The sequence below is a fragment of the Peromyscus maniculatus genome, chromosome 9 (genome assembly GCF_049852395.1).
Source record: "Peromyscus maniculatus bairdii isolate BWxNUB_F1_BW_parent chromosome 9, HU_Pman_BW_mat_3.1, whole genome shotgun sequence".
Classification (NCBI taxonomy): domain Eukaryota; kingdom Metazoa; phylum Chordata; class Mammalia; order Rodentia; family Cricetidae; genus Peromyscus; species Peromyscus maniculatus.
In genome coordinates, this window is record NC_134860.1 from 48,695,760 (window position 1) to 48,714,594 (window position 18,835).

The 18,835-nt window shown below is 47.5% G+C and overlaps 2 protein-coding genes, 1 long non-coding RNA gene and 2 other non-coding genes across 9 annotated transcripts; 4 read left to right on the forward strand and 1 right to left on the reverse strand.

Annotated features, from left to right (window-relative positions):
• Positions 1 to 100: 100 nt before the first annotated feature.
• On the reverse strand, positions 101 to 2,384 carry LOC143267361 (uncharacterized). The gene is made up of 2 exons (XR_013042368.1): positions 2,247 to 2,384; positions 101 to 1,474 (listed from the first exon to the last, which is right to left on the reverse strand). It is a non-coding gene; the product is annotated as an uncharacterized LOC143267361 (long non-coding RNA).
• Positions 623 to 709, forward strand: Trnay-gua (transfer RNA tyrosine (anticodon GUA)). The gene is given in 2 exon segments: positions 623 to 659; positions 674 to 709. It is a non-coding gene; the product is annotated as a tRNA-Tyr (tRNA).
• On the forward strand, positions 1,755 to 1,826 carry Trnap-ugg (transfer RNA proline (anticodon UGG)). The gene has a single exon. It is a non-coding gene; the product is annotated as a tRNA-Pro (tRNA).
• Positions 2,214 to 18,679, forward strand: Rnase4 (ribonuclease A family member 4). 3 transcript variants are annotated; one of them, XM_042284806.2, is made up of 2 exons: positions 2,214 to 2,352; positions 17,537 to 18,679. In XM_042284806.2, exon 2 carries the CDS (start codon positions 17,554 to 17,556, stop codon positions 17,995 to 17,997), a length of 444 nt encoding a protein of 147 aa, XP_042140740.2. In that variant the 5' UTR covers positions 2,214 to 2,352; positions 17,537 to 17,553; the 3' UTR covers positions 17,998 to 18,679. The 3 variants fall into 3 exon arrangements, with proteins under 3 accessions (XP_042140740.2, XP_042140742.2, XP_042140741.2); XM_042284808.2 differs by lacking the exon at positions 2,214 to 2,352 and adding an exon at positions 2,439 to 2,461; XM_042284807.2 differs by lacking the exon at positions 2,214 to 2,352 and adding an exon at positions 7,388 to 7,527.
• Positions 2,220 to 12,836, forward strand: Ang (angiogenin). 3 transcript variants are annotated; one of them, XM_015988354.3, is made up of 2 exons: positions 2,220 to 2,352; positions 12,215 to 12,836. In XM_015988354.3, exon 2 carries the CDS (start codon positions 12,232 to 12,234, stop codon positions 12,670 to 12,672), a length of 441 nt encoding a protein of 146 aa, XP_015843840.1. In that variant the 5' UTR covers positions 2,220 to 2,352; positions 12,215 to 12,231; the 3' UTR covers positions 12,673 to 12,836. The 3 variants fall into 3 exon arrangements, with proteins under 3 accessions (XP_015843840.1, XP_006994895.1, XP_042140743.1); XM_006994833.4 differs by lacking the exon at positions 2,220 to 2,352 and adding an exon at positions 7,386 to 7,527; XM_042284809.2 differs by lacking the exon at positions 2,220 to 2,352 and adding an exon at positions 11,476 to 11,545.
• Positions 18,680 to 18,835: the final 156 nt, after the last annotated feature.

Here is an 18,835-nt window from a genome sequence, read left to right on the forward strand (position 1 = left end):
TGGGGCGGCGCCGGCTGTGCCGGGAGGGAGGGAGGAAGGAGAACGGGCCTCCTCCCGGGCCCTGGGACCCCGGTACTGCACAGTCTGGAGCAGGCAACAAAGCGCTGCGGTCGTGGGTGAGACCTTGGTCACTAAACCATGCTCTGAACTCACAGACGCTGTGGTTATGGCTTCCTTTTAAAAAGAACGCTTTTTCTCCAAGGAGAGCTTTTTTTTCTTTATTTTTTAGGATCTGAGGTTGAACTTGGAAAACCTCACGCCGGGCAACGGCGCTACCACCAAGCCACGCCTCCAGCCCCCGGGTTTCCTAGCTGCTGCCGTGGCATGCCACGCCGTCCCGCCCGCCGAGGGGGTGCGCAGACTGCCGCGCGGTTCGGGTGCGGAGCGCGCGTTCTCGGATCGCTGGCGTGCGCGTCCCCGCGTACAGGCGGGCATCCACCCCGCAGGCGGGCATCCGCAGCCCGGGCTGCGTCTGGCAAGGCCGGGTGAGGCAGCACGGCGGCCTTGGTGGGGTGTCGGCAGCGTCCGGCACAGCGGGTGCGGTCGGCAGGGCCGAGTCCCCACCGCTAGGTGGTTTCCTACCCACTGAATACGGCTTTCTGGGGAGGTGCGGTCGTGCTTCCCTTCGATAGCTCAGCTGGTAGAGCGGAGGACTGTAGTGGCGGATGCAGCCATCCTTAGGTCGCTGGTTCGATTCCGGCTCGAAGGAGTAGCCTGTCTTTTGGGCTCCCCTCCTTTGTTGAAGGTCCGGACATAGATCGTCCTGATTGACAACCCTTTCCCGAAAATGGACACAATAAGTTGTCCTTATCCGGTCATCAGCATCGTTAGAAACAGAAAAACAAGACTCTTGGCTCCTGGCCCTCTCCTCAATGTTTACTTTTAGTTTCTAACTGAGCCTCGCTGGCTGCCCTATGTCCTAAGCTCAGACACTAAAGACCACAAGGTACCTTGTGGACATGCTTGTGTGCATGTTCTCAGTCCTCTGATGGCCCGCAGGACTCTGGTTTGCGGGGGAGGAAAAAAAAAAAACAACAAAAGCCAAAAATCAGAAAAACCAAACAACCGTAACTGACCCCGGTGATTGCCCCACTAACTGGCAAAGAGGCACTTTATTCATTTAGGTGTTTGTGTAGCACTGGACGTGAGTTGGACATGAGATTGCAAGAGTATAAAGTTCAGATGGGTCAAACTCTTCAAACAAAGGAAGTGAGGTTGGAAACGCAATTCCTATGCAGGAAGACTGCGGGGTTGGGGGTTCTGCAGACTGTCAGAGCATGAGCAAACAAACGGATTCTCCTCCAGCCTAGCTGGCCACCCGCAGCCTCCTCCTGCCCCCAGTATTGCGTGGCTGCAGGGGTGGTTCGCAAGCGTGCGGAACGCGTCCTGCGCCTGCCGGAGGCTCCTGACTCCACTGTTCTGCAGTCGCGCTCCACCCGGAGCGGGCAGCGCCGAACAGGCTCGCCTCTGGCTCCTGGAATAAAGAGGCGTGTGACTTGAAATCTGAAAAGCTACCTCCTCTGATCCCATTCTGAGCCTAGAGTTGTCCTGGACGTGGATAGAGACTAAGAGGGGGTAGGCCCGGAATTAATGCATGGGAATTGATAAAGATGAGGAGATAATTAAATAATACGCAAGAGAATGCCCCTGTGAGAAGAAAAAAGAGAAAAGAAACTGCCGGCGCGTCCTGACAACTACTGAGAGTTGTTAGCTTAGAGTAGACCGAGGGACTGCAAATGATATCAGAATATCACGGCTCGTTGGTCTAGGGGTATGATTCTCGCTTTGGGTGCGAGAGGTCCCGGGTTCAAATCCCGGACGAGCCCTGTAGTTTTACACTTCCTTTCCTGGAAATAGTTCACTTCTCTACAAACTTTCTCGTGCTGTAACTATCCTGCGAAAGGGGACGGCACCACAGGACTGCACAAAACACTAAGTTTCTGAGTTCTTAGAGCTCCCCGGGGGGCCTCCCAGAGTCCCCCAAGGTCTCTGTAGCATTAGCGGCTTCTATTGTGGCGGTCCTCGGGACACCTGTCAGTCTGGTTTCTGCACAGAACCCCACACTGGTTCCCTGCTTGGAGGCTGGGGTCACTTCTTTGGGTTCTGCAAGCAGCGCCCAGCGGGGAGGGGCATCCTTGGAGAAATGGGGTGCGGTCGGTCCCAGCCGCCGAGGCTGGAACGCCCACCCTCCGCTCCTCTGCACCCCGCCCCAAACTGTCTGCGTGGCCAGGCGAAGCCGCCCTCACCCATATCCCGGACGAGATTCCGAAGGACATTTCATTTCTACTCTTCGGCATCCCACTAGGAAAACAAGGGTGAGAAACGAAGCCGCCGCCTCCAGTTGCGCGCCAGGTGGGTCCCTCCTCCTGCTCCGCCACGGTTTGGAAGTCCCTTCCAACCGAGGGCGGTGGTGGGGCTCCTGGGAGACGACATCTCGAGTCTGATTGCGGAGCTGAGTGAGGTGAGGCGGGCATCAGCTCTTGCCAGAGTCGGCGATACCCTTTCCAGAGTTCCCTTTCCACAGCTTGGCAGAGTCCAGCGTGGATGGCCACTGTCTAGAGCCCAGGCTCGGAGGGGACCACAAAATCTGCGAAGGGAGGAGTTCCAGGAACCCCGCCCGCGCTTGCTCAGATAAGGAAGAGCTGAGGGTTCCTAGGTTGGTATCAGATCTGTGAAAAAGTCCTGTGAAGGTTGTTTGTGCACGCGGAACTTTAACATTTGAGGACGGGTGTTGTCGTTTTCTATTTCCTGTCTCCCGCCCTTAACTCACCCTTAAGTGGTGTTGTGAAATTTTTGGAGGCAAGCGTCAACAAGCTCCTCCATGCCTTCTTAGTGGGCGGTTGGGATTCTCTTGCTCCGAGACAGCACACCAAACCGTGGCAGTGCATATGATGGAACATGTTTGTTCAGGAAGAACAAGAGGAACCATGTCCTTATACTGGGACATCTCCAGGGGGCCAGCATCTTCCCTCTGTGACGGCAGTAATCTTTACAGGTAGTTCATGCATGCCATCGCTGAAAACCTCAGTAGTGTATCTATCAGAACAGCCCCTGGCCGGCTCCCAAGAGCAGCCTCAGCTGTTCAAAGAGCAGGCGCACCACTCAGCGCTGAGCCAGTTTGCTAGTCACAGCGGCGTTAACTCAAGAAACTCTTCGCTAATAAAAGGGGAAGTCAAATGTCCGGGAGATTAATGGAAATAATCGGTGTTGGTTTCCTTTAAATAATTTTCAGTACTACTTTAAAAATTAGTTTTGATTTCTCTAGAAATCATTCCAATGGGATATAAAAATCGTGTCGCGCATTAGGAAGCTTATGGTCGCAGGAATGCCAAATGTTCCTCGGTCGATTAATGTTCCTTTCTTTGTTCTTCAATTTCCTCACCTGTAAAATGAAGGTCGAGAGATTGTCACAGGCTGCCCCCCCCCACCCGCCGCCGCCGCCCTGTTCTCATCTTGATTTCATGGAGTGGTGGGATGTCAGTAACACGATTCGGATAATGTGGAGTCGAATTGTAGTTTAACAGGAGGTGTTTAGAAAAAGTGGACCAGCTATGGCCAGGATCAGAGCCGAGGTCTGAAAGAGTCATCAGTGAAGCAGCAGTGTCTCCGCTTTGTAGGGATGCAGAGCTCTGCGGGAGCTCTCTGATCCTTCTCTCTGCATCCCGTGGACCTTCTGTGGAGCTCCCCTGGAAGCATTATTACTGCCTCCAATTACAGATTTAAAAAGTGCACCAATGCAGGCTGGAGAAACATCTCTTGAGATTTTCCATTGTATCTATGTTTGAGCAGAGAACAATCTCCATAAACAGTTATTCTGAGAATAACTGGAAGCCAGGACTAGGCCAAAGCCCAGTATGCTGGGAAGTGGATGTTGAATTTGTGTCTTGTTTGGAGATTCAGGGAAGTTGGGAGGACTTTGTTCACATTCTCCCTCAACCTCAAGTGTCCCGACTTCCTCAAGCTCTAGTCCTGTGAGCTTTTTCTCTTTTAGCTGCTACTTCTGCCACTGATTAAGTGTTAAGTTAGCATTGTAAAGGAATTTACACAGCTCGCCCATGCCTTCTACACTTGGTTCTACAGTGAGTGCTAAGGACAGAATCAAACATACACTCTATGCAAAGGGGAAAATGACCCAACACTAGAATTCTTGGAAGGAGAATTTCATGCCTCATGTGTCCATAGATACTACTGGCTTGGAGAAAGAACGGACAAAAATTCCAGGAAAGGGGAATGCTTTCGAGAGGTTAAAACTTAGGAGCCTGACCTGGAACTAGCTCTATAGACCAACCTGGGCTCACTCACACAGATCCATCTGCCTCTGCCTCCTGAGTCCTGGGATTAAAGGCTTGCACAACCATTGTCTGGTTGGTTAAAACAATGTCTTTTTAAATGAAGACTTTTTAAAATTGCCATTTGTTACATATAAATTAAAATTACCGACAAAGATATAATATTCAGACCCAGAGATGTTGCTCAGTGGTAGTCTACATAGCATGTGTGAGGCCCTGGGTTTGAGCCCTAGCGACACACACACACACTGTTCACTATTCATAGACTATAACTCTTTGCGTCTTAATAAAATACAAAACTTTTAAAAATACCCATTTCTATTTCAATATGTGCCAACGTGGAAGAAAAAAAAAAAAAGGCCTGGGTTTTCATCAGGGAATTGGGCTGGCTCTAAACCCTCAGAGTTGCCAGGTGAAGGGCCAGTGACTTCAGAGAAGAGGCATGGCCCCTGTGAGTCTTTGGCTGCTCTGCCACGCTCTTACATAGTCCTAAAAAAAGGAAGGCTGCTCTGTTTGGGCAAGGTGCCGAGTAGATTTTGTGCTGTGAGTTATGGTAAATTGTCTGCCTTGTCGCTGTTTACCAGAAAAGGGCCTCACTGGCTAGAGGAGTTGGCAGATACTTCCTCTGGCGACTGATGAAGCCATCAGGTTTTGCAATGAACTTGGCTGTTCCCTTCTAACAAATGGGTGATTGACAACTCTGGAATTCCGTTCTTCCACATTTGTTTAAAAAGTGATGTGGGATTCATTTAAAGTAGGCCCCACCACACACAGTGTGTCCGCACACCGAGCATTTTGGTGCCCAGTTGGGTACCAGCAGAGGTCTAACTCACCCTGAAGGTCCTCAGTGCTCTTGCCTCTCTGGACTTTGGAAACCCTTTACATTTATTTGGGCATTTGGCAGAACAAAGTTTGCACTGGTCACGTGGGCCGGAAAGTGTGCTTGTGGTCAGAATTGTGCTTGTGCCTTCCTTTCCAGAGACTCCAGGACCCTCAAGTCACCAATGCAGAGGGAAGGCAGGCCACAAGAGCTGACTGAGTCAGCTAAGCTCAACCCCAGCCTTTCCCTTTCAGTCACAGTGGGGTGAGGACTGCAGGGGGGGGGGGGAAGGGATGAAGACAAAGGGGAACTCCAAGGAGGGCTGTGCCTCAAGGAAGCTGAAGTGTGGAGGCTTGTCCTTTCTAGGTTCCCAAGGCACCATCCTTCTCAAGCTGCAGGGCCGTTCCACTGGAAGGGCGTCCCTCAGGATGTGCACATTCAGGGCAGCTACTTTTTGTTCCTTTGATTGATTCGTTCTTTGAGGCAGGGCGTCTCTGTGTTGCCCTGGCTGTCCTAGAACTAGCCCTCTAGACCAGGCTCACAGATATCCACCTGCCTCTACCTCCCAAGAGCTGAAATTAAAGGGGTGCACTTTTTTTTTATAGCAATTAGACTCCTAGAGGTTTTACACAGTGATCAGGAACGATAGCTCATTGGCAAAGGCAAATGAGCCAACTTCAGCAGCATTTGCAGGAAGAGCAGAGCTTTCCCGGATCTATTGCAACACCCGGATGGCCTCATCAGTCCCCAGGGCAGTGTCAGCCAACCCCTCTAGCCAGATTGCTCTCCTTAGCAATCAAGCTTTATTTAATAACTGCTACCAAATCTTGCATCTCTGAACCTTTCAAGAGAAGCCCAGAGAGTTTGCATGGCTCTAGGTCAGTTGATGAGGACTTAGGTGTGAATCACTAAGAATACAGACATGAGTAAGCAAGTCTTCTTCTCTGGAAAGGTTCCACCTAATGGAGAGACAATGAGATTAACTCCCAAAGCAGAGTTGACAGCCTGTGTCCTCAGTGCAACCAACCTGAAGTGAAACCAGCTCCATCCCCCCCACACTGTGGGAACTCTAGGTAAGAGCAGTCTTCTCCAAGTGTGCCCTGTCTAGGTGTGAACATGCCTGCAAGTCAGCGCCCCAGGGCTGCCTGTTTGCATCTGTCCTGCCCCAGCTTCTGAGGGAGTTCTGTTCCTGCTACACAGAGGAACAGCCCTGCTGAGGGAGTCTGCGGATGCTGACATGCTGTCTTCTTCCTCCTGCTAGAGCAAGTCAGTCAATGATGCCCTTGTTCCTGTGCCCAGACTCAACATCCCCACCAGGGTTCTCATGTGGGGCAGGGCGCTTTGTCCCTCGCCTCTGCCTCTACCCCCTCATTATCAACCTGTAGGGCAGGGGTTGGGGAATTCTACTTTTTTTTTTTTAGAAATTAGTGCAGCTTAAACTACACACAAATATTTACACAGAATGATGGAGCAAAGTCTAGAAATTGACAAAGAGCTAAAATATTGCAAAATTGCCCTCCATAGGGGATAATTGTGTAACAATTCTTTAAATTTTATATACTTATTTATTTCCTGTATGTGGGTATTTTGTCTGCATCTATGTCTGTGTACCAGGCATATGCAATGCCTGGGGAAGCCAGAAGAAGGCATCATTATAGATGGTTGTGAACTGCCATGTGGCTGTGGAGAATTGAGCTTGCATCCATAACCACTGAGTCATCTGCCCAGCCCTGAAGATTAATATGTAACAATTCTAGTGAACTTCCTTACTACCTCCCTGTTTGCTTTCTATGTCAGAAGTCTGACCCCGTGGTTTATCTACTGTTTAGTCTCGGTGTTTCCTCGTAAGCAGAGCAAAGGTGCACAATACCTTCTTCACATAGTTTTGGTGATGGTTAGACAGGTAGACAATTGGTTTTGTAATTGAACTCAGGCTTCCAGAGGTGGGGGCACAGCTGCCACTCTCCGTCCTCTAGACTTCTTCCAGAGAAGTTCTTGAGATTGACATTAAGATCAGAGATAATGGTTTGGAATCTACCGTATGCCATATGAAGAGTGAAACCTCAGTCCTACTGTGAGCAAGGGGAAGGACCATGCACATTAGGAAAGAGCTTTGGAACAAAGGCCATGCCTAGCAAACATCATCTCCGAGCAAACATCTGATCCACTAGGCGGTCAATATTTGGCCCGGGCATGCCCAGGGAAAAGGTGAATGACTCCTTGTTTGTCCACTATTTCTGTCCTTGGTTTACATCTCTCTGACAAAATATGTCCTTGGAAATGCTCTCCCCAACCCCCTCTCATGAGCCCTCTATATAACCAGACTGAGAGGAGCCTCTAGCTTCACACTGCTGGACCTGGTCTCCAGGAGCAAACAGCCAGACTCCACTCCAGTCGGAGGAAAGCTGGCCAGCTTTGGTAAGAGTCTTCCTCCTGGGTACTCCACTACTCTATTTCTAGCCATTTATCTGTTTTAATGAAACCAATCATCCCTCCTTAGGACTTCTGGACCCAAGCTCAGGCATTAAAAAGAAAATGAGTCAGAGTCTAATTAAAATGAAAGCAGGTTTATTTGGGGATAGTTTGTACCTGGGTGAAGATAAGTGAATGGAATTGAGAGCAGTTGACAGGGGTGTAGGAGGGATTCCTCAGTTCTGATAAATTTCCAAAAGGCTTGGGAAACCCTTTGCCCAAGGGCATCTGACCTGTCCTGTTCCCTCCATAACAAGCGTATGGCTTGGCAGGAATAAAAAGAAAAACCCCGAACCAGGAAGGATGCTTTCAGCACTGTTTCCCACTCACTTCTTTCCTTTACAAAAATGAAGGATGCTCTTTAAATCAAAGTGGAATGTGTCCCAAGATAAAAAGATGGTAGCTTGGGGGAAGGAAGGAGGAAAGATTGGAAGGAAGAGTAGGCATCTGGTGTTAGGCTTCCCTCTGGGAGTGTTGCTGGAGATACACAAGTCAGTGAGGGTGCAGCTAGGAAAGGCTGCCACCGGACTGTCAACGCTGCTGCAGCTCTTGGGTACAAAGCACTGCCAATGGGGAGAAGCAGGGAACACGGGTTCTTGTGAGGACTGTGAGATTAGTTTAAGAACGGATAGAATGAGTCTAGAGAAGAGTGGGAACGGGTTCTCCTGTCAGAAATCTGAATGACCGTCATGTGCTGTGTATGGGACTAAGTTCAGCACCTTTGGCCTTGGCAGATTTACACCTGCACCCCAAATAATCTAGCTGTCACTTGTTTTCTCACTATTATACTTCACCTGGCTTTGGGGGAAATTTTACTGTGTTAGCGAGAGAGTCACAAGAGTGGACAGTAGACATTGGTGGTGATGGTGTGCTGCTGCGATTCGGTTTTTTTGGATCTTTCAGAGAAATGAAGTTATAATAAGCCTGAGAATTGCGTTAGGTGAGTTAGTAAAAATTAATGTGCAGTTTCTGCAAATTAGAAATAAGAAACCCCTTTACCTGGCCACATAGACGTGCGTGCTTTCAAAGTCTAAAAAGCAAGGGTCTTTTTTGGAGGCAAAGACTCCCCCCAGTGTTAGTCTACTCATGATATTTGGGCTTGGCTTACACAAACAACCGTCATGGAAGATGTGTTTCAGCTGACTGGGTCAAGGTTGTCCCATCACCTCTTCTTTCCAGTGGGTACCTTGTACCATCACCTAACTTTATATGCATTTGTTCCATAATTCCAACGCTGCTGAATTGTGATAAAGGATCTGTTAGCCTAGTGAGAACCATAGACTCCTGGACTTTCAAATCTAGAACCCCTCATGTAAAACATAGGGCTGAAGAGGAAAAGGAAGTCAATCACCAGGGGGATTATTGAGAGTCTGCTGTGAAGCCAGCACTATGATTCAAGGTAAAGAATACTAAAGAATTCAAGGTAAAGATACTGCTCAAATGTAGATTATACAGCATCAGATAATATGGGTGGGTAAATGGTTGTTTACCCAAGATCACATGAGTAATGGTGTGCTTGGAAACAGAGGCCATGAAATCTGATAGCCAGGAAATATCTGCTTTGTGATCTCCCTAGTGCTTGGATCCTCCACATTATGGCTTTTGCTTTGGTGTCCTAACTACCTAAGCCTGGCAAGTTTGCTTACCAGTTCACATTCCTCACAACCTCTACTCCTTCCTACAAGAGTTTAAGTACAGGTTGGTGCCTCCACAAAGGTCAACTGTCCTCCTACCAAATGGCAACATCCTAGCCACTGCTGCCACCTGCTGACTCTTTCAGGTATTACCAGCTCTTGTTATTTTGTGTGTGTTTAGGTTGGCATGGAGCTCACAGGGTAGCCAGGCTAGCCCCAATCTTCCATCAGCCCGCCTTGCCCGTTTTATAATTGAACGCATGCATACACTCTTCCTAATTTCTGAAGAGATATCCCTCCCGGGAAAGTTAACCCCAAGACAAACGTGAAGAGCTCAGCAAGTAGGTGTCCTGCAGCTGGGTTTCATGCCACTAAGTGGCTCTGCTAGAGCAGCCGCTGCACGTGAATGCTGGTTATTCTTCAGGGGGGCTGTCCCTTCTACACTCGGGCACCATCTTTTCTCAATAGACAACAAAACACACTCGAGTTTGATTCTGTTACAGATTATCATCTGCATGCTTAAGGGAAGCTTGTTATTTCAAGACTGTGAAATCACAAGAAGCTGGTGTTCATTAGCCATGTACCAAGATGGTCTACAGTTATGAAATAGGGTGGGTTAACGTCAGAGGCTAATTAGGAAGACAGCACATTTCCTTCTTCATCACCTGTCTCCCACATGCTCAGTAGCGTCTTAGACCCCCCAAAACCTCCGAGATGCCTGCCACCATCCTGACCCTGTACTGAGGAGCAGACTACATACAGGCTGAGTGCCAGGACCTTGCCTTTTTCAGACACACACAAACACACACACACACACACACACACACACACAAACACACGAGGTAAAAGTAAAACTGTTCAGACTTACACATGAGAGAAACCAAAAATAAAATTAATGATTTACTTAATGCAGCTGAAAATGTACTACACTTTAGGGAAAAGAAAGAAAAAAATTTTTTACCTGGGGCTGATCTTCCCTTTCAGTAACATATTTCTCCAGGCTGAAAGATGCAACGTTCTTTGTAATTATTTATTTACAGACAAGGTCTCATGTATCCCAAGCTGCCCTTGAGCTGGCTATAGAACCAAGATGAACTTGAACTTCTGATTCTCCTACCTCCATTTCTCCAGAACTATGTTAACTGGGCCTGGTGGTTCTTAATCAAGAGTTTAGGGCAGCCTGGGCTACAGAGCAAGACCCTCTATACAAAAAAATATTCAAAACTTAAAAGTTGATTGTTGTTGTTGTTAAATGTGGGGGCATTTGTATATTGGGGTATAGGCCTATATGGGTTTTGTAGTGAGGCGCATATTTAGATATATGTTCCTCAGAAGCCATCTACCATGTTTTCTAGGACCCAAAACTCATCAGTTACTGGGCTGGGTAGTAGGGGATCCTTCTATTTTCTCCTTCACAGCATGTCCTCAAGCCCAGCTTTTCCTTACCTAACTATTTTCTCCTTATAGAGCTTTAAAAATATTTATTATTATTATTATTATTATTATTATTATTATTATTATTATTATTTTAAGTGTATGCCTGCATGTCTGTGGACAGGTATGTGTAAGAGAGTGTAGGTGTCCACACAGGTCAGAAGCATTAGATCCCCTGGAGTGGGGTTGAAAGTAGATGTGAGCTACTGCTCAGTGTGAGTGTTGGGACCCGAACTCAGGTCCTCGGGAAGAGCAGTATGTGCTTTTAACTGTCAAGCCATCTCTGCAGACCCACTATGAGGAGGGCTGTTAGGTCTTGGGGTGATCTTTACATTTTTCTCCAAAGACCTAAGGGTATTTATCAGACACTGCTTACCATAGACAACCTAATGCCTCTTGATTCTCTGAATTCCAAATTTCATGAGAAATAACATCTTTTAAAATCCCACAAGGGGGTCAAGCTCCAGCAGAGGTACCTTTGGCCCTAAGGTGTGTGGTCTGTGATGGATGCATGTGGTGCCAGGTGAGCTGAGAGGCTTGAGAGGCTTGAGAGATGAAGGCATGAAGGCAGTGGTCTTTGCTCTGTCCTTTCAGAGAGATCTACAGCATATTGTAAGTCCTTTGGCTTCATGAAGAGATCTCAGTTTCCTTTTGTCATGGTTTGTTGTACCACACTGGAAGATCTTGTGTCTGTGTTGACCACATTTCAAACCCAGGGCAGACTAGAAACTGTTCTCCCGAGTCGTCCAAGTGCTTCTGAAGAGACTGAGGAACAAGCTGGAATTCCCCCTTTCACTCCTAAGCTTCTCTTCCAGGTCCACTGCTCCATTCTTCCTGTGCACTGAATGGCAACTCTGCCCTCTGGGAGAAGCAGACCTGCCCCCCTTCACACCAGGGTGACTTCCTCTCAACAGCTTTCCTCATTGGTGTGGAACTGAGAGACCCGAGTGCCCGGAACCCCATCTCTGTAGCCTTGGGGGATCGGCTGCCCCTGTGCTCATGGTCCCTGGATGTCATTCCTCATGGCTCTCAGCTCCTGTGTTAGCACCTGTCTCACCTCAGGAGGCCCCATTGCTTCCCCTGGATGCCACATCTCTATTCCGTTCTTCTCTGTCTTCCCCAAAGGGAGTTTTCTATGTTGCCCAAGCCTGTGTGGAACTCCAGGGCTTGAGTAATCCTCCTGCCTCAGTTTCCTAAGTAGCTGGGACTTACAGACACACACCACTGCCCCTGTCCTTGGTATATTTTAAAGGTCTTTGTGTCCCAGGATCTAGCACAGTTCCTGGGCCCAACAGGGAGTTGAGTAATGTTTGTTATCAAGTGAAGTAATAAGTGACTAAGAATATAACTAGTTTTTAACTGTGCTATGGCGGATGGTGATCCTGAAAGACAGAGGAAGATGACTGGGTCCTGCAGTCCATTAGGAAGGCCCAAGGAGAGGATGAGTTAGATGAATGAGGACGACTGATTTATAATGTTCTATCAAAGGGAAGTCCCCACACTTCTAGCCTAAGTTAGAATGTGGTTCCAAGACCCTACCATTCCTCCTTTTTTGTTTTTGGCAGGAATCTCTATTGGAACGATGACCATGAGTCTGGGCCCCTTGTTGTTGGTCTTTGTGCTGGGTCTCGTTGTGACCCCATCAACTGTGGCTCAAAATGACGCCAGGTATATCAAATTCCTGACTCAGCACTATGATGCCAATCCAAAGGGCCGGGACGACAGATACTGTGGTAGTATGATGAGAAAACGAGACCTCACCTCTCCCTGCAAAGATCGCAACACCTTTATTCATGGCAACAAGGACAACATCAAGGCCGTCTGTGGAGAAAACGGAAACCCTTACGAAAATAACTTAAGAATAAGCATCTCTAAATTCCAGGTCACCACTTGCAGTCATAGAGGAGAGTCTCCCCGGCCTCCGTGCCGGTACCGAGCCTTCAGAGATTTCAGACGCATTGTTATTGCTTGTGAAAACGGCTTGCCTGTCCACTTGGACGAGTCTATTATTAGTCCAAGGTAGGCAGGCCCCTCACCCAGAAATGGCTCTGCTTCCTTTTCATCCCCTCTTAACCCAGAACAATGATGGCAACTTTCACTGTCAATGGCCAGAAAATGAAGTATCTGAAACTTAGGTCTCAGATTTATGATGCACATAAATAAAGATGTCTCTAAAGCCATTAACAATCCGTCTGGAAGAATCACTAGTTTCTAGATAATTTACCTTTTCGTATATTTTTACTCAGCTGCTCCCTGGGGTAAGGGGTAAGAGCAGAGATGTTCTTCCTTACCTGCCAGTCAGTGGGACGGTGGACTTCATCTTTCTGTGGTGGTGAGGATGATAACTGATTTACAGATGGGACAGATGAGAATTTTTGAAAGAGTCAAGTAATAGGTCACCAAAGGAGCCTTTAGAGAAAGGAGTTACAGTTAAATGCTGGCACACCAAAGATATCCTCCCCACCCACTCCTCCTTTCACAGCACACAAACCAGCAGAGACTGTGAGCACTGGGGGGCGGACACAGCTTCATGCTGCCCATCCTCAGCAACTTAATGAGTTCCATTAATTTCTTTAAGGACCTCAACTCTGGCCAAACAAGATTCATGGTTTCACACACAGAAAAGAATTTCAAGACTAGCCTGTATGAAGCAGAGTTGGGGATTTTTATCAAGGATAATTTTAACAAAGGCTATCAACATCAAGGTTGTGAGAGAGGCACTCAGAAAGTGAGACATCCCAAATGTGGGTATGGGCTTCCCAACCGAGAGTCTTGGATTAGTCATATATACAATTTGGGTGCCTCTCAAGTCACTTCTTAAAAGGCTGCTAGGACATCTCCCCTTTTCTCTTTAAAAAAAAAAAAAGACTTATTTTATTTTATGTGTATTTTCTTTTAATATATGTGTTTGTGCCTGCATGTATGTATGTGCACCACATGTGTGCCTGGTGCCCAGGGAGGTCAGAAGAGTTGCTGAATCCCTTGGAGCTGGAGTTATTGATGGTTGTTGTGAGTGCTGGGATCCCAACCCAGGTCCTCGGCGAAAACAGCCAGTTCTTAACTGCTGATCCAGCCACTCAAGCCCCTTTTCTCTATCTTTTGATAAGTGGGGTCATAAGGTGACTCAGGAGATGCCCTGGATGGAATTCCCATCTGAAAAGGTAGAGTCAGGAACCACCAGGGGCACACCCTGGTTTAGCATACATTCTTTCCTTGGAAATAAGGTTTCCTCTTGGATTCTTGGGAAGTGTGGGTTCACAGCTGGCGAGGGAGGTAGGCCTTGAGCAGTTTTGACTTGTGATGAAATACGTGCTTCCCAGATGCAGAGTTGGGACTGTTTTCCCTTCTCGTGGCCCCTCCAATTTTCCCTTTTATCCGTTGAGTGTCTGCCTCTTGTCCTAAGGAATGGTTTTATTGTTGATTGTAAGGGAATACTCCAAAGACATTGCTTTGTCACCGTTAATTTATTTAAAATTTAAAAACTTGGCTACTTTATATACTTTTTATCATTAATCTTTTATTTATTGAGTGATGTTGGACAACTGTGGGGTCCTGAGGAAGTTATAGAAAGATTCCCAGCTTATTTTGCATTCTTCAGCCAAATTTGTCTTCAAGTGTGAAATGCCTCCTGGGGGATGCGGTTGGTACACTGGCCAGCCTACAGGTTCTGTAGGTGGTGTCTTGCTAGGGAAGACGTATGAACACATACCTAAATGTTGTATTTAGAAAACAGTTGCTAATAAACGAAAACCACCAGTTGGGCTGTCCTGTGGATATCTGAATATCAGGCTGCAGTTTTATCTAACATGTCTCTGATTGCTGTCATTGCCCTAAACTGGGCCCAAAGTCCCACTTTTACAGTCCTCATGCTGTGGGCTAGTACTTGAGTGAGCCCAGCCTTCCTGACAGTATTCAAATTTGGGGAGTCAGCTGCTAATGCTCAGCACCAGGAATCACCAACATCTCTTCAGAAAACAAGAAGAAGTTTTCTAATGTCTCTCATTAGAAAAGTTACCTTGAAAAATAAAATTTCAAAGGCCAGTGACGTCATTCATTGAGGAAAGGTGCTTGTCACTGAGATGGATGACCCAGTTTATTCAGTGACTCACATGGTAGAAGGAGCTATCCTATTCCTGCAACAACAAAACAACAATAACAACAAAAATAACATGCCTGGATGGGTCTCTCTCACCCATTGATGGAGAAGCAGTAGAACACAGTCTTGGTGTTTTTGTACTGAGTCTCTTGCTCTATCATAATACAAAGCTATTTAGAGTGAAATGTCAACTTACAGGGAAGGCATTGTGTCTCAAGCCATTTGAGAAACAGAAGACAGAATCATAATTCCCCTCTGCCTGACATGGTGTTAGCAGAATGTGCTGTTCCCTCTTTTGGGTGCCCTTGATACAAAAAGAACTTAGAGTCAGACTCAGAAGGAAACTTGAGAACATTTTATTGAGTTTAAAAAAAATAATGGAGGGCAAGCTGTAAACCTTGGCAGCTACCAGAGGAAGAAGATGGAGAAGAGGAGACAAAAAGAATATCTTCTGAGTTAGGGTCTAGGAAAGCAGCCATGTCCAGCAGTGGAGTTCAGCAAGCAGTGCAAGGTAGGGGTGGAGGCAGGGGGTTAGGGGAAGAGTAAGAAAGCCCAGAGTTCTAGGAAGGCATGGTTAGCAATCTGGCCAGCATCTGAAAGAAAGGGATAGAATGGACAACAAAGAAAACACGGCTTTCTGAGTAATCCAGAAGACTTAGCAGGCTGCAGGCCAGCGGCACGGTATGTGGTTGTGCTGAGGGATGGACTTCTGGGAAGGTTAACTGCACCAGCTCATTAAAGGAATAACCGCCCATCCCTCTCCTTCGTGTGCTTTTAGATCATCAGTCTTTCTCAGGGTCGGTTTCTTGGCCAGGTGATTGACAAGTAGAGCTGGATTAACCCCTAAGGAGGAGAAAATAGTAGGTTAGGTTCTAGTCTTTGGAGTGGAACAGAATATCATGTAACCACCCAGGGCAGATATTCCATTCGTTGGACCAGGAAGCGCACAGAGTGCCAAGCTGATGCTCAGCTATCTAGTGTTACCAGGGAAACAGGAGGTAGGCCCCAAACCAGACATGAGGGAGGGCCAACCTCAAGTCCCTCAAGGCCACTAATAACTGTGGTAATGCTGTCTCAAATCTGTAGCTGGGGGCACAGAAGTGGGCATAGACGTGGCTGTGAAATTGGGGGGAGTGTTATAGAGTAATACTTGCATTTGGTACTGGTAATTATCACCTACCAAAGCATAGGCTTCAGGTAGGATGAAGTACACATGACCATAAGGCATTTCAGCCATGTGCGGGATCTGCCATCCTGGAGCCGCATCTTTGAAGAGAAGGACGATGGTATCTCTGTACTCAAACCAGCACTGAGGAAGGCAGCTCTTGGACTGTGCTTGCATTGTTAAGTCTGCTTGATCTTAAACAACTGTCCTGTTACTTTAAGGTGTCCACTTCTCTTACATCAGGGATGGTTTTTATTTGCTCTTGCCAACGCACCTGGGAGTCAATCTGAGGGCTGACCACCAGAGGGAAGCATCTGATAGCCATTCCTTAAACCATTCTTGATGAAAAGTACTGGCCATGTCTTTATGGTCCTGTTTTGTTTGTTTAAATAATGTTTTTTTTTAATTAATTCTTTGAGAATTTCATACAATGTATTTTGATCATATTCACTGTCCTCTCCCAGCTCTTCCTAGATCTACCCCCCTCATCCTACCCACCCAGCTTCATAGCCCCCTTTTTTATTTTTTAAACCCATTGAGTCCAGTTTGTTCTGCCCAAAAACTCTTGGGTGCAGAATATTCTCTGGAGCGATCAACGTACCAGGGACCACACATCCTTAAAGAAAACTGACTCTTCCTCTCTAAGTCGATATCACTTGCCAATGGCTCCTGAGTTAGGGGTGAGACTTCATGCCCACCTCTCCCCTCCAGGCTGGGATTTTGTCTGGCTTGAGTCTGCATAGGTCTTGTGCATGGTGTCTAAACAGCTGTGAGTTCATATGTTCAAGTTGCCTGTTGTACCCAGAAAATATGGCTTCACTGCAGTCACCCCTTGCCTTTCACTCTCTTTCCTCTCTCCCTCTCTCCCAATGATCCCTGAGCTTTGGGCTGAAGCGGGTATTTGTTTGGTTTGTTTTGGTTTTTTGAGACAGAGTTTCTCTGTGTAACAGCCCTGGTTATCCCGGAACTCACTCTGTAGACTAGGCCTGCCTCGAACTCACAGAGACGAGTATTTGTTTTTAACAGAGGTGTAAAGAGTTTCCCCCAAACACCCCTGGAACATGTGTTCATTTACTCCACTAACAAAATAGTCACAGGAGAGGAAAGGCAAGACAGAAGTTTGTTCTACTTTATCTTCCTCATTTCCTAGACACACAGCATTCAAATCAGCAACAGGTAGACTTGCTTGTACTCCAGTCTGTCTACACCTTTGGGGATGGAAATTTCTGGGACACCAAACACTCCCTAATGATCCTACTAGCTAATGCTCTTACAAACCTCAAACTCCAGCTCTATGCAGATTTACCTTTCCTTGTATTACACTCCTGTCACACAGGCCTGGATAACTAAACTAACCACCCAGTCAGTTCTGCCCTGGCTTGCTCTGTTTGCTATACCACCTGTCATTTAGTAAAGGGAATGGGTCATTTCTCAGGGAGGTCCATGTTGCTAAACTATTCGCTCTCAGAGAAAAGGGTGGACAAGGTGGGAGCAGGAAAAAGTGAGCAGACCGTGAGGGGAAGGAAGGGGGAAGGGAAGAGTCTCCTGAGACTTCACCTTGCCGTTCTGAGAACCTCTCCAGTGCCCAGTCCTTACCCTTTCCGCCTCTTCTTGCTTCCTTCTCAGGCCCTTCCTAGGTGGTGATGGCTCTGCAGAGGACCCGGTCTTGGTTTCTGCTCTTGGTGCTGACCCTGCTGGGGTTAGGGCTTGTGCAGCCCTCCTCTGGCCAAGATCGAATGTACCAGAGGTTCCTGAGACAGCATGTTGCCCCCCAGGACACGGGTGGCGATGACAGGTACTGCAACGTGATGATGCAGAGAAGGAAGATGACCGCTCCTCAGTGCAAGCGCTTCAACACCTTCATCCACGAAGATATCTGGAACATCCGCGGCATCTGCAGCACCGCCAATATCCAGTGCAAGAACGGCAATATGAACTGTCACGAGGGCGTGGTGAAGGTCACCGACTGCAGGGAGACAGGGGGCTCTCGGGCTCCCAACTGCAGATACAGGGCCAGGGCCAGCACCAGGCGGGTGGTCATAGCCTGTGAGGGTAACCCAGAGGTCCCGGTGCACTTTGACAGATAGAGGTCATCCCGCAGCTGCTGCAGCAGGTCACCAACCGGTGGTTGACCTCGGAGTCAGTGAGAGTCGCGATGAGGGATGTATTGAAATGCCTCGAGCTTTGTTCCCATTGCGCATGTCTTATACCCACAGATACCCACTGTAACCCATTGCATGAAGTGCAGCACATGCAAGAGAGGAAGAAAACCTCCCCTTACAGCTTGCTTCTCCCAGATTCTATCCTGAGGAACGTACGCGAGACAAGTATTGAGATAGTATTTCAACTGTTACAAAGTGCCTTTTTTGTCCCCGATGTTTCATTCCAATGCCCTCACCCCTCCCTTGATGCCAATACCGTTACTGTGATCAGAAGTTTAGAGTTAAGGGATTTGAAGCCCATGAGAACAGTGGAAGATCTCAGACAAAAATCCAGCTGAACTGGCTACTCATACAGGGCTCCCCCTACTTCACTATGTATGTGTCCTGCCATTGCTAAATGTCCTCCTTAGGGAAACCTTTAAGAACTTGGAAATAACATGCTGGCACAATGAAAGATATGAGTTACTTGGTATTATTATAGCTTGTGGCTACTAAGGTTTTTAAAATGCTGTGTCAAAAATGTAGTAGATCACCAGGATATTTTTAACCCTCCCCTTAACTGAAAGATTTTCCGCATGTTCATCATAATAAAGAGCTGTCTGTGGAACCCACTGTGTCATGGATTTGTGTTCCCTGCTCTTTCAGTGCCTCTCCAGTCTGTGAACACTCCTGCCCCTGAGTGTCCCTATCCACCTGGTCAAAGACAAATACTCATCAGATCCATTACAACAGAGAAACTTTGTCTCCTTCACGGCACAGAACG

Bases quoted from the DNA above. Each gene is read 5' to 3' on its own strand.
- Rnase4 (XM_042284806.2), top strand. From the start codon at position 17,554: ATGGCTCTGCAGAGGACCCGGTCTTGGTTTCTGCTCTTGGTGCTGACC.
- Ang (XM_015988354.3), top strand. From the start codon at position 12,232: ATGACCATGAGTCTGGGCCCCTTGTTGTTGGTCTTTGTGCTGGGTCTC.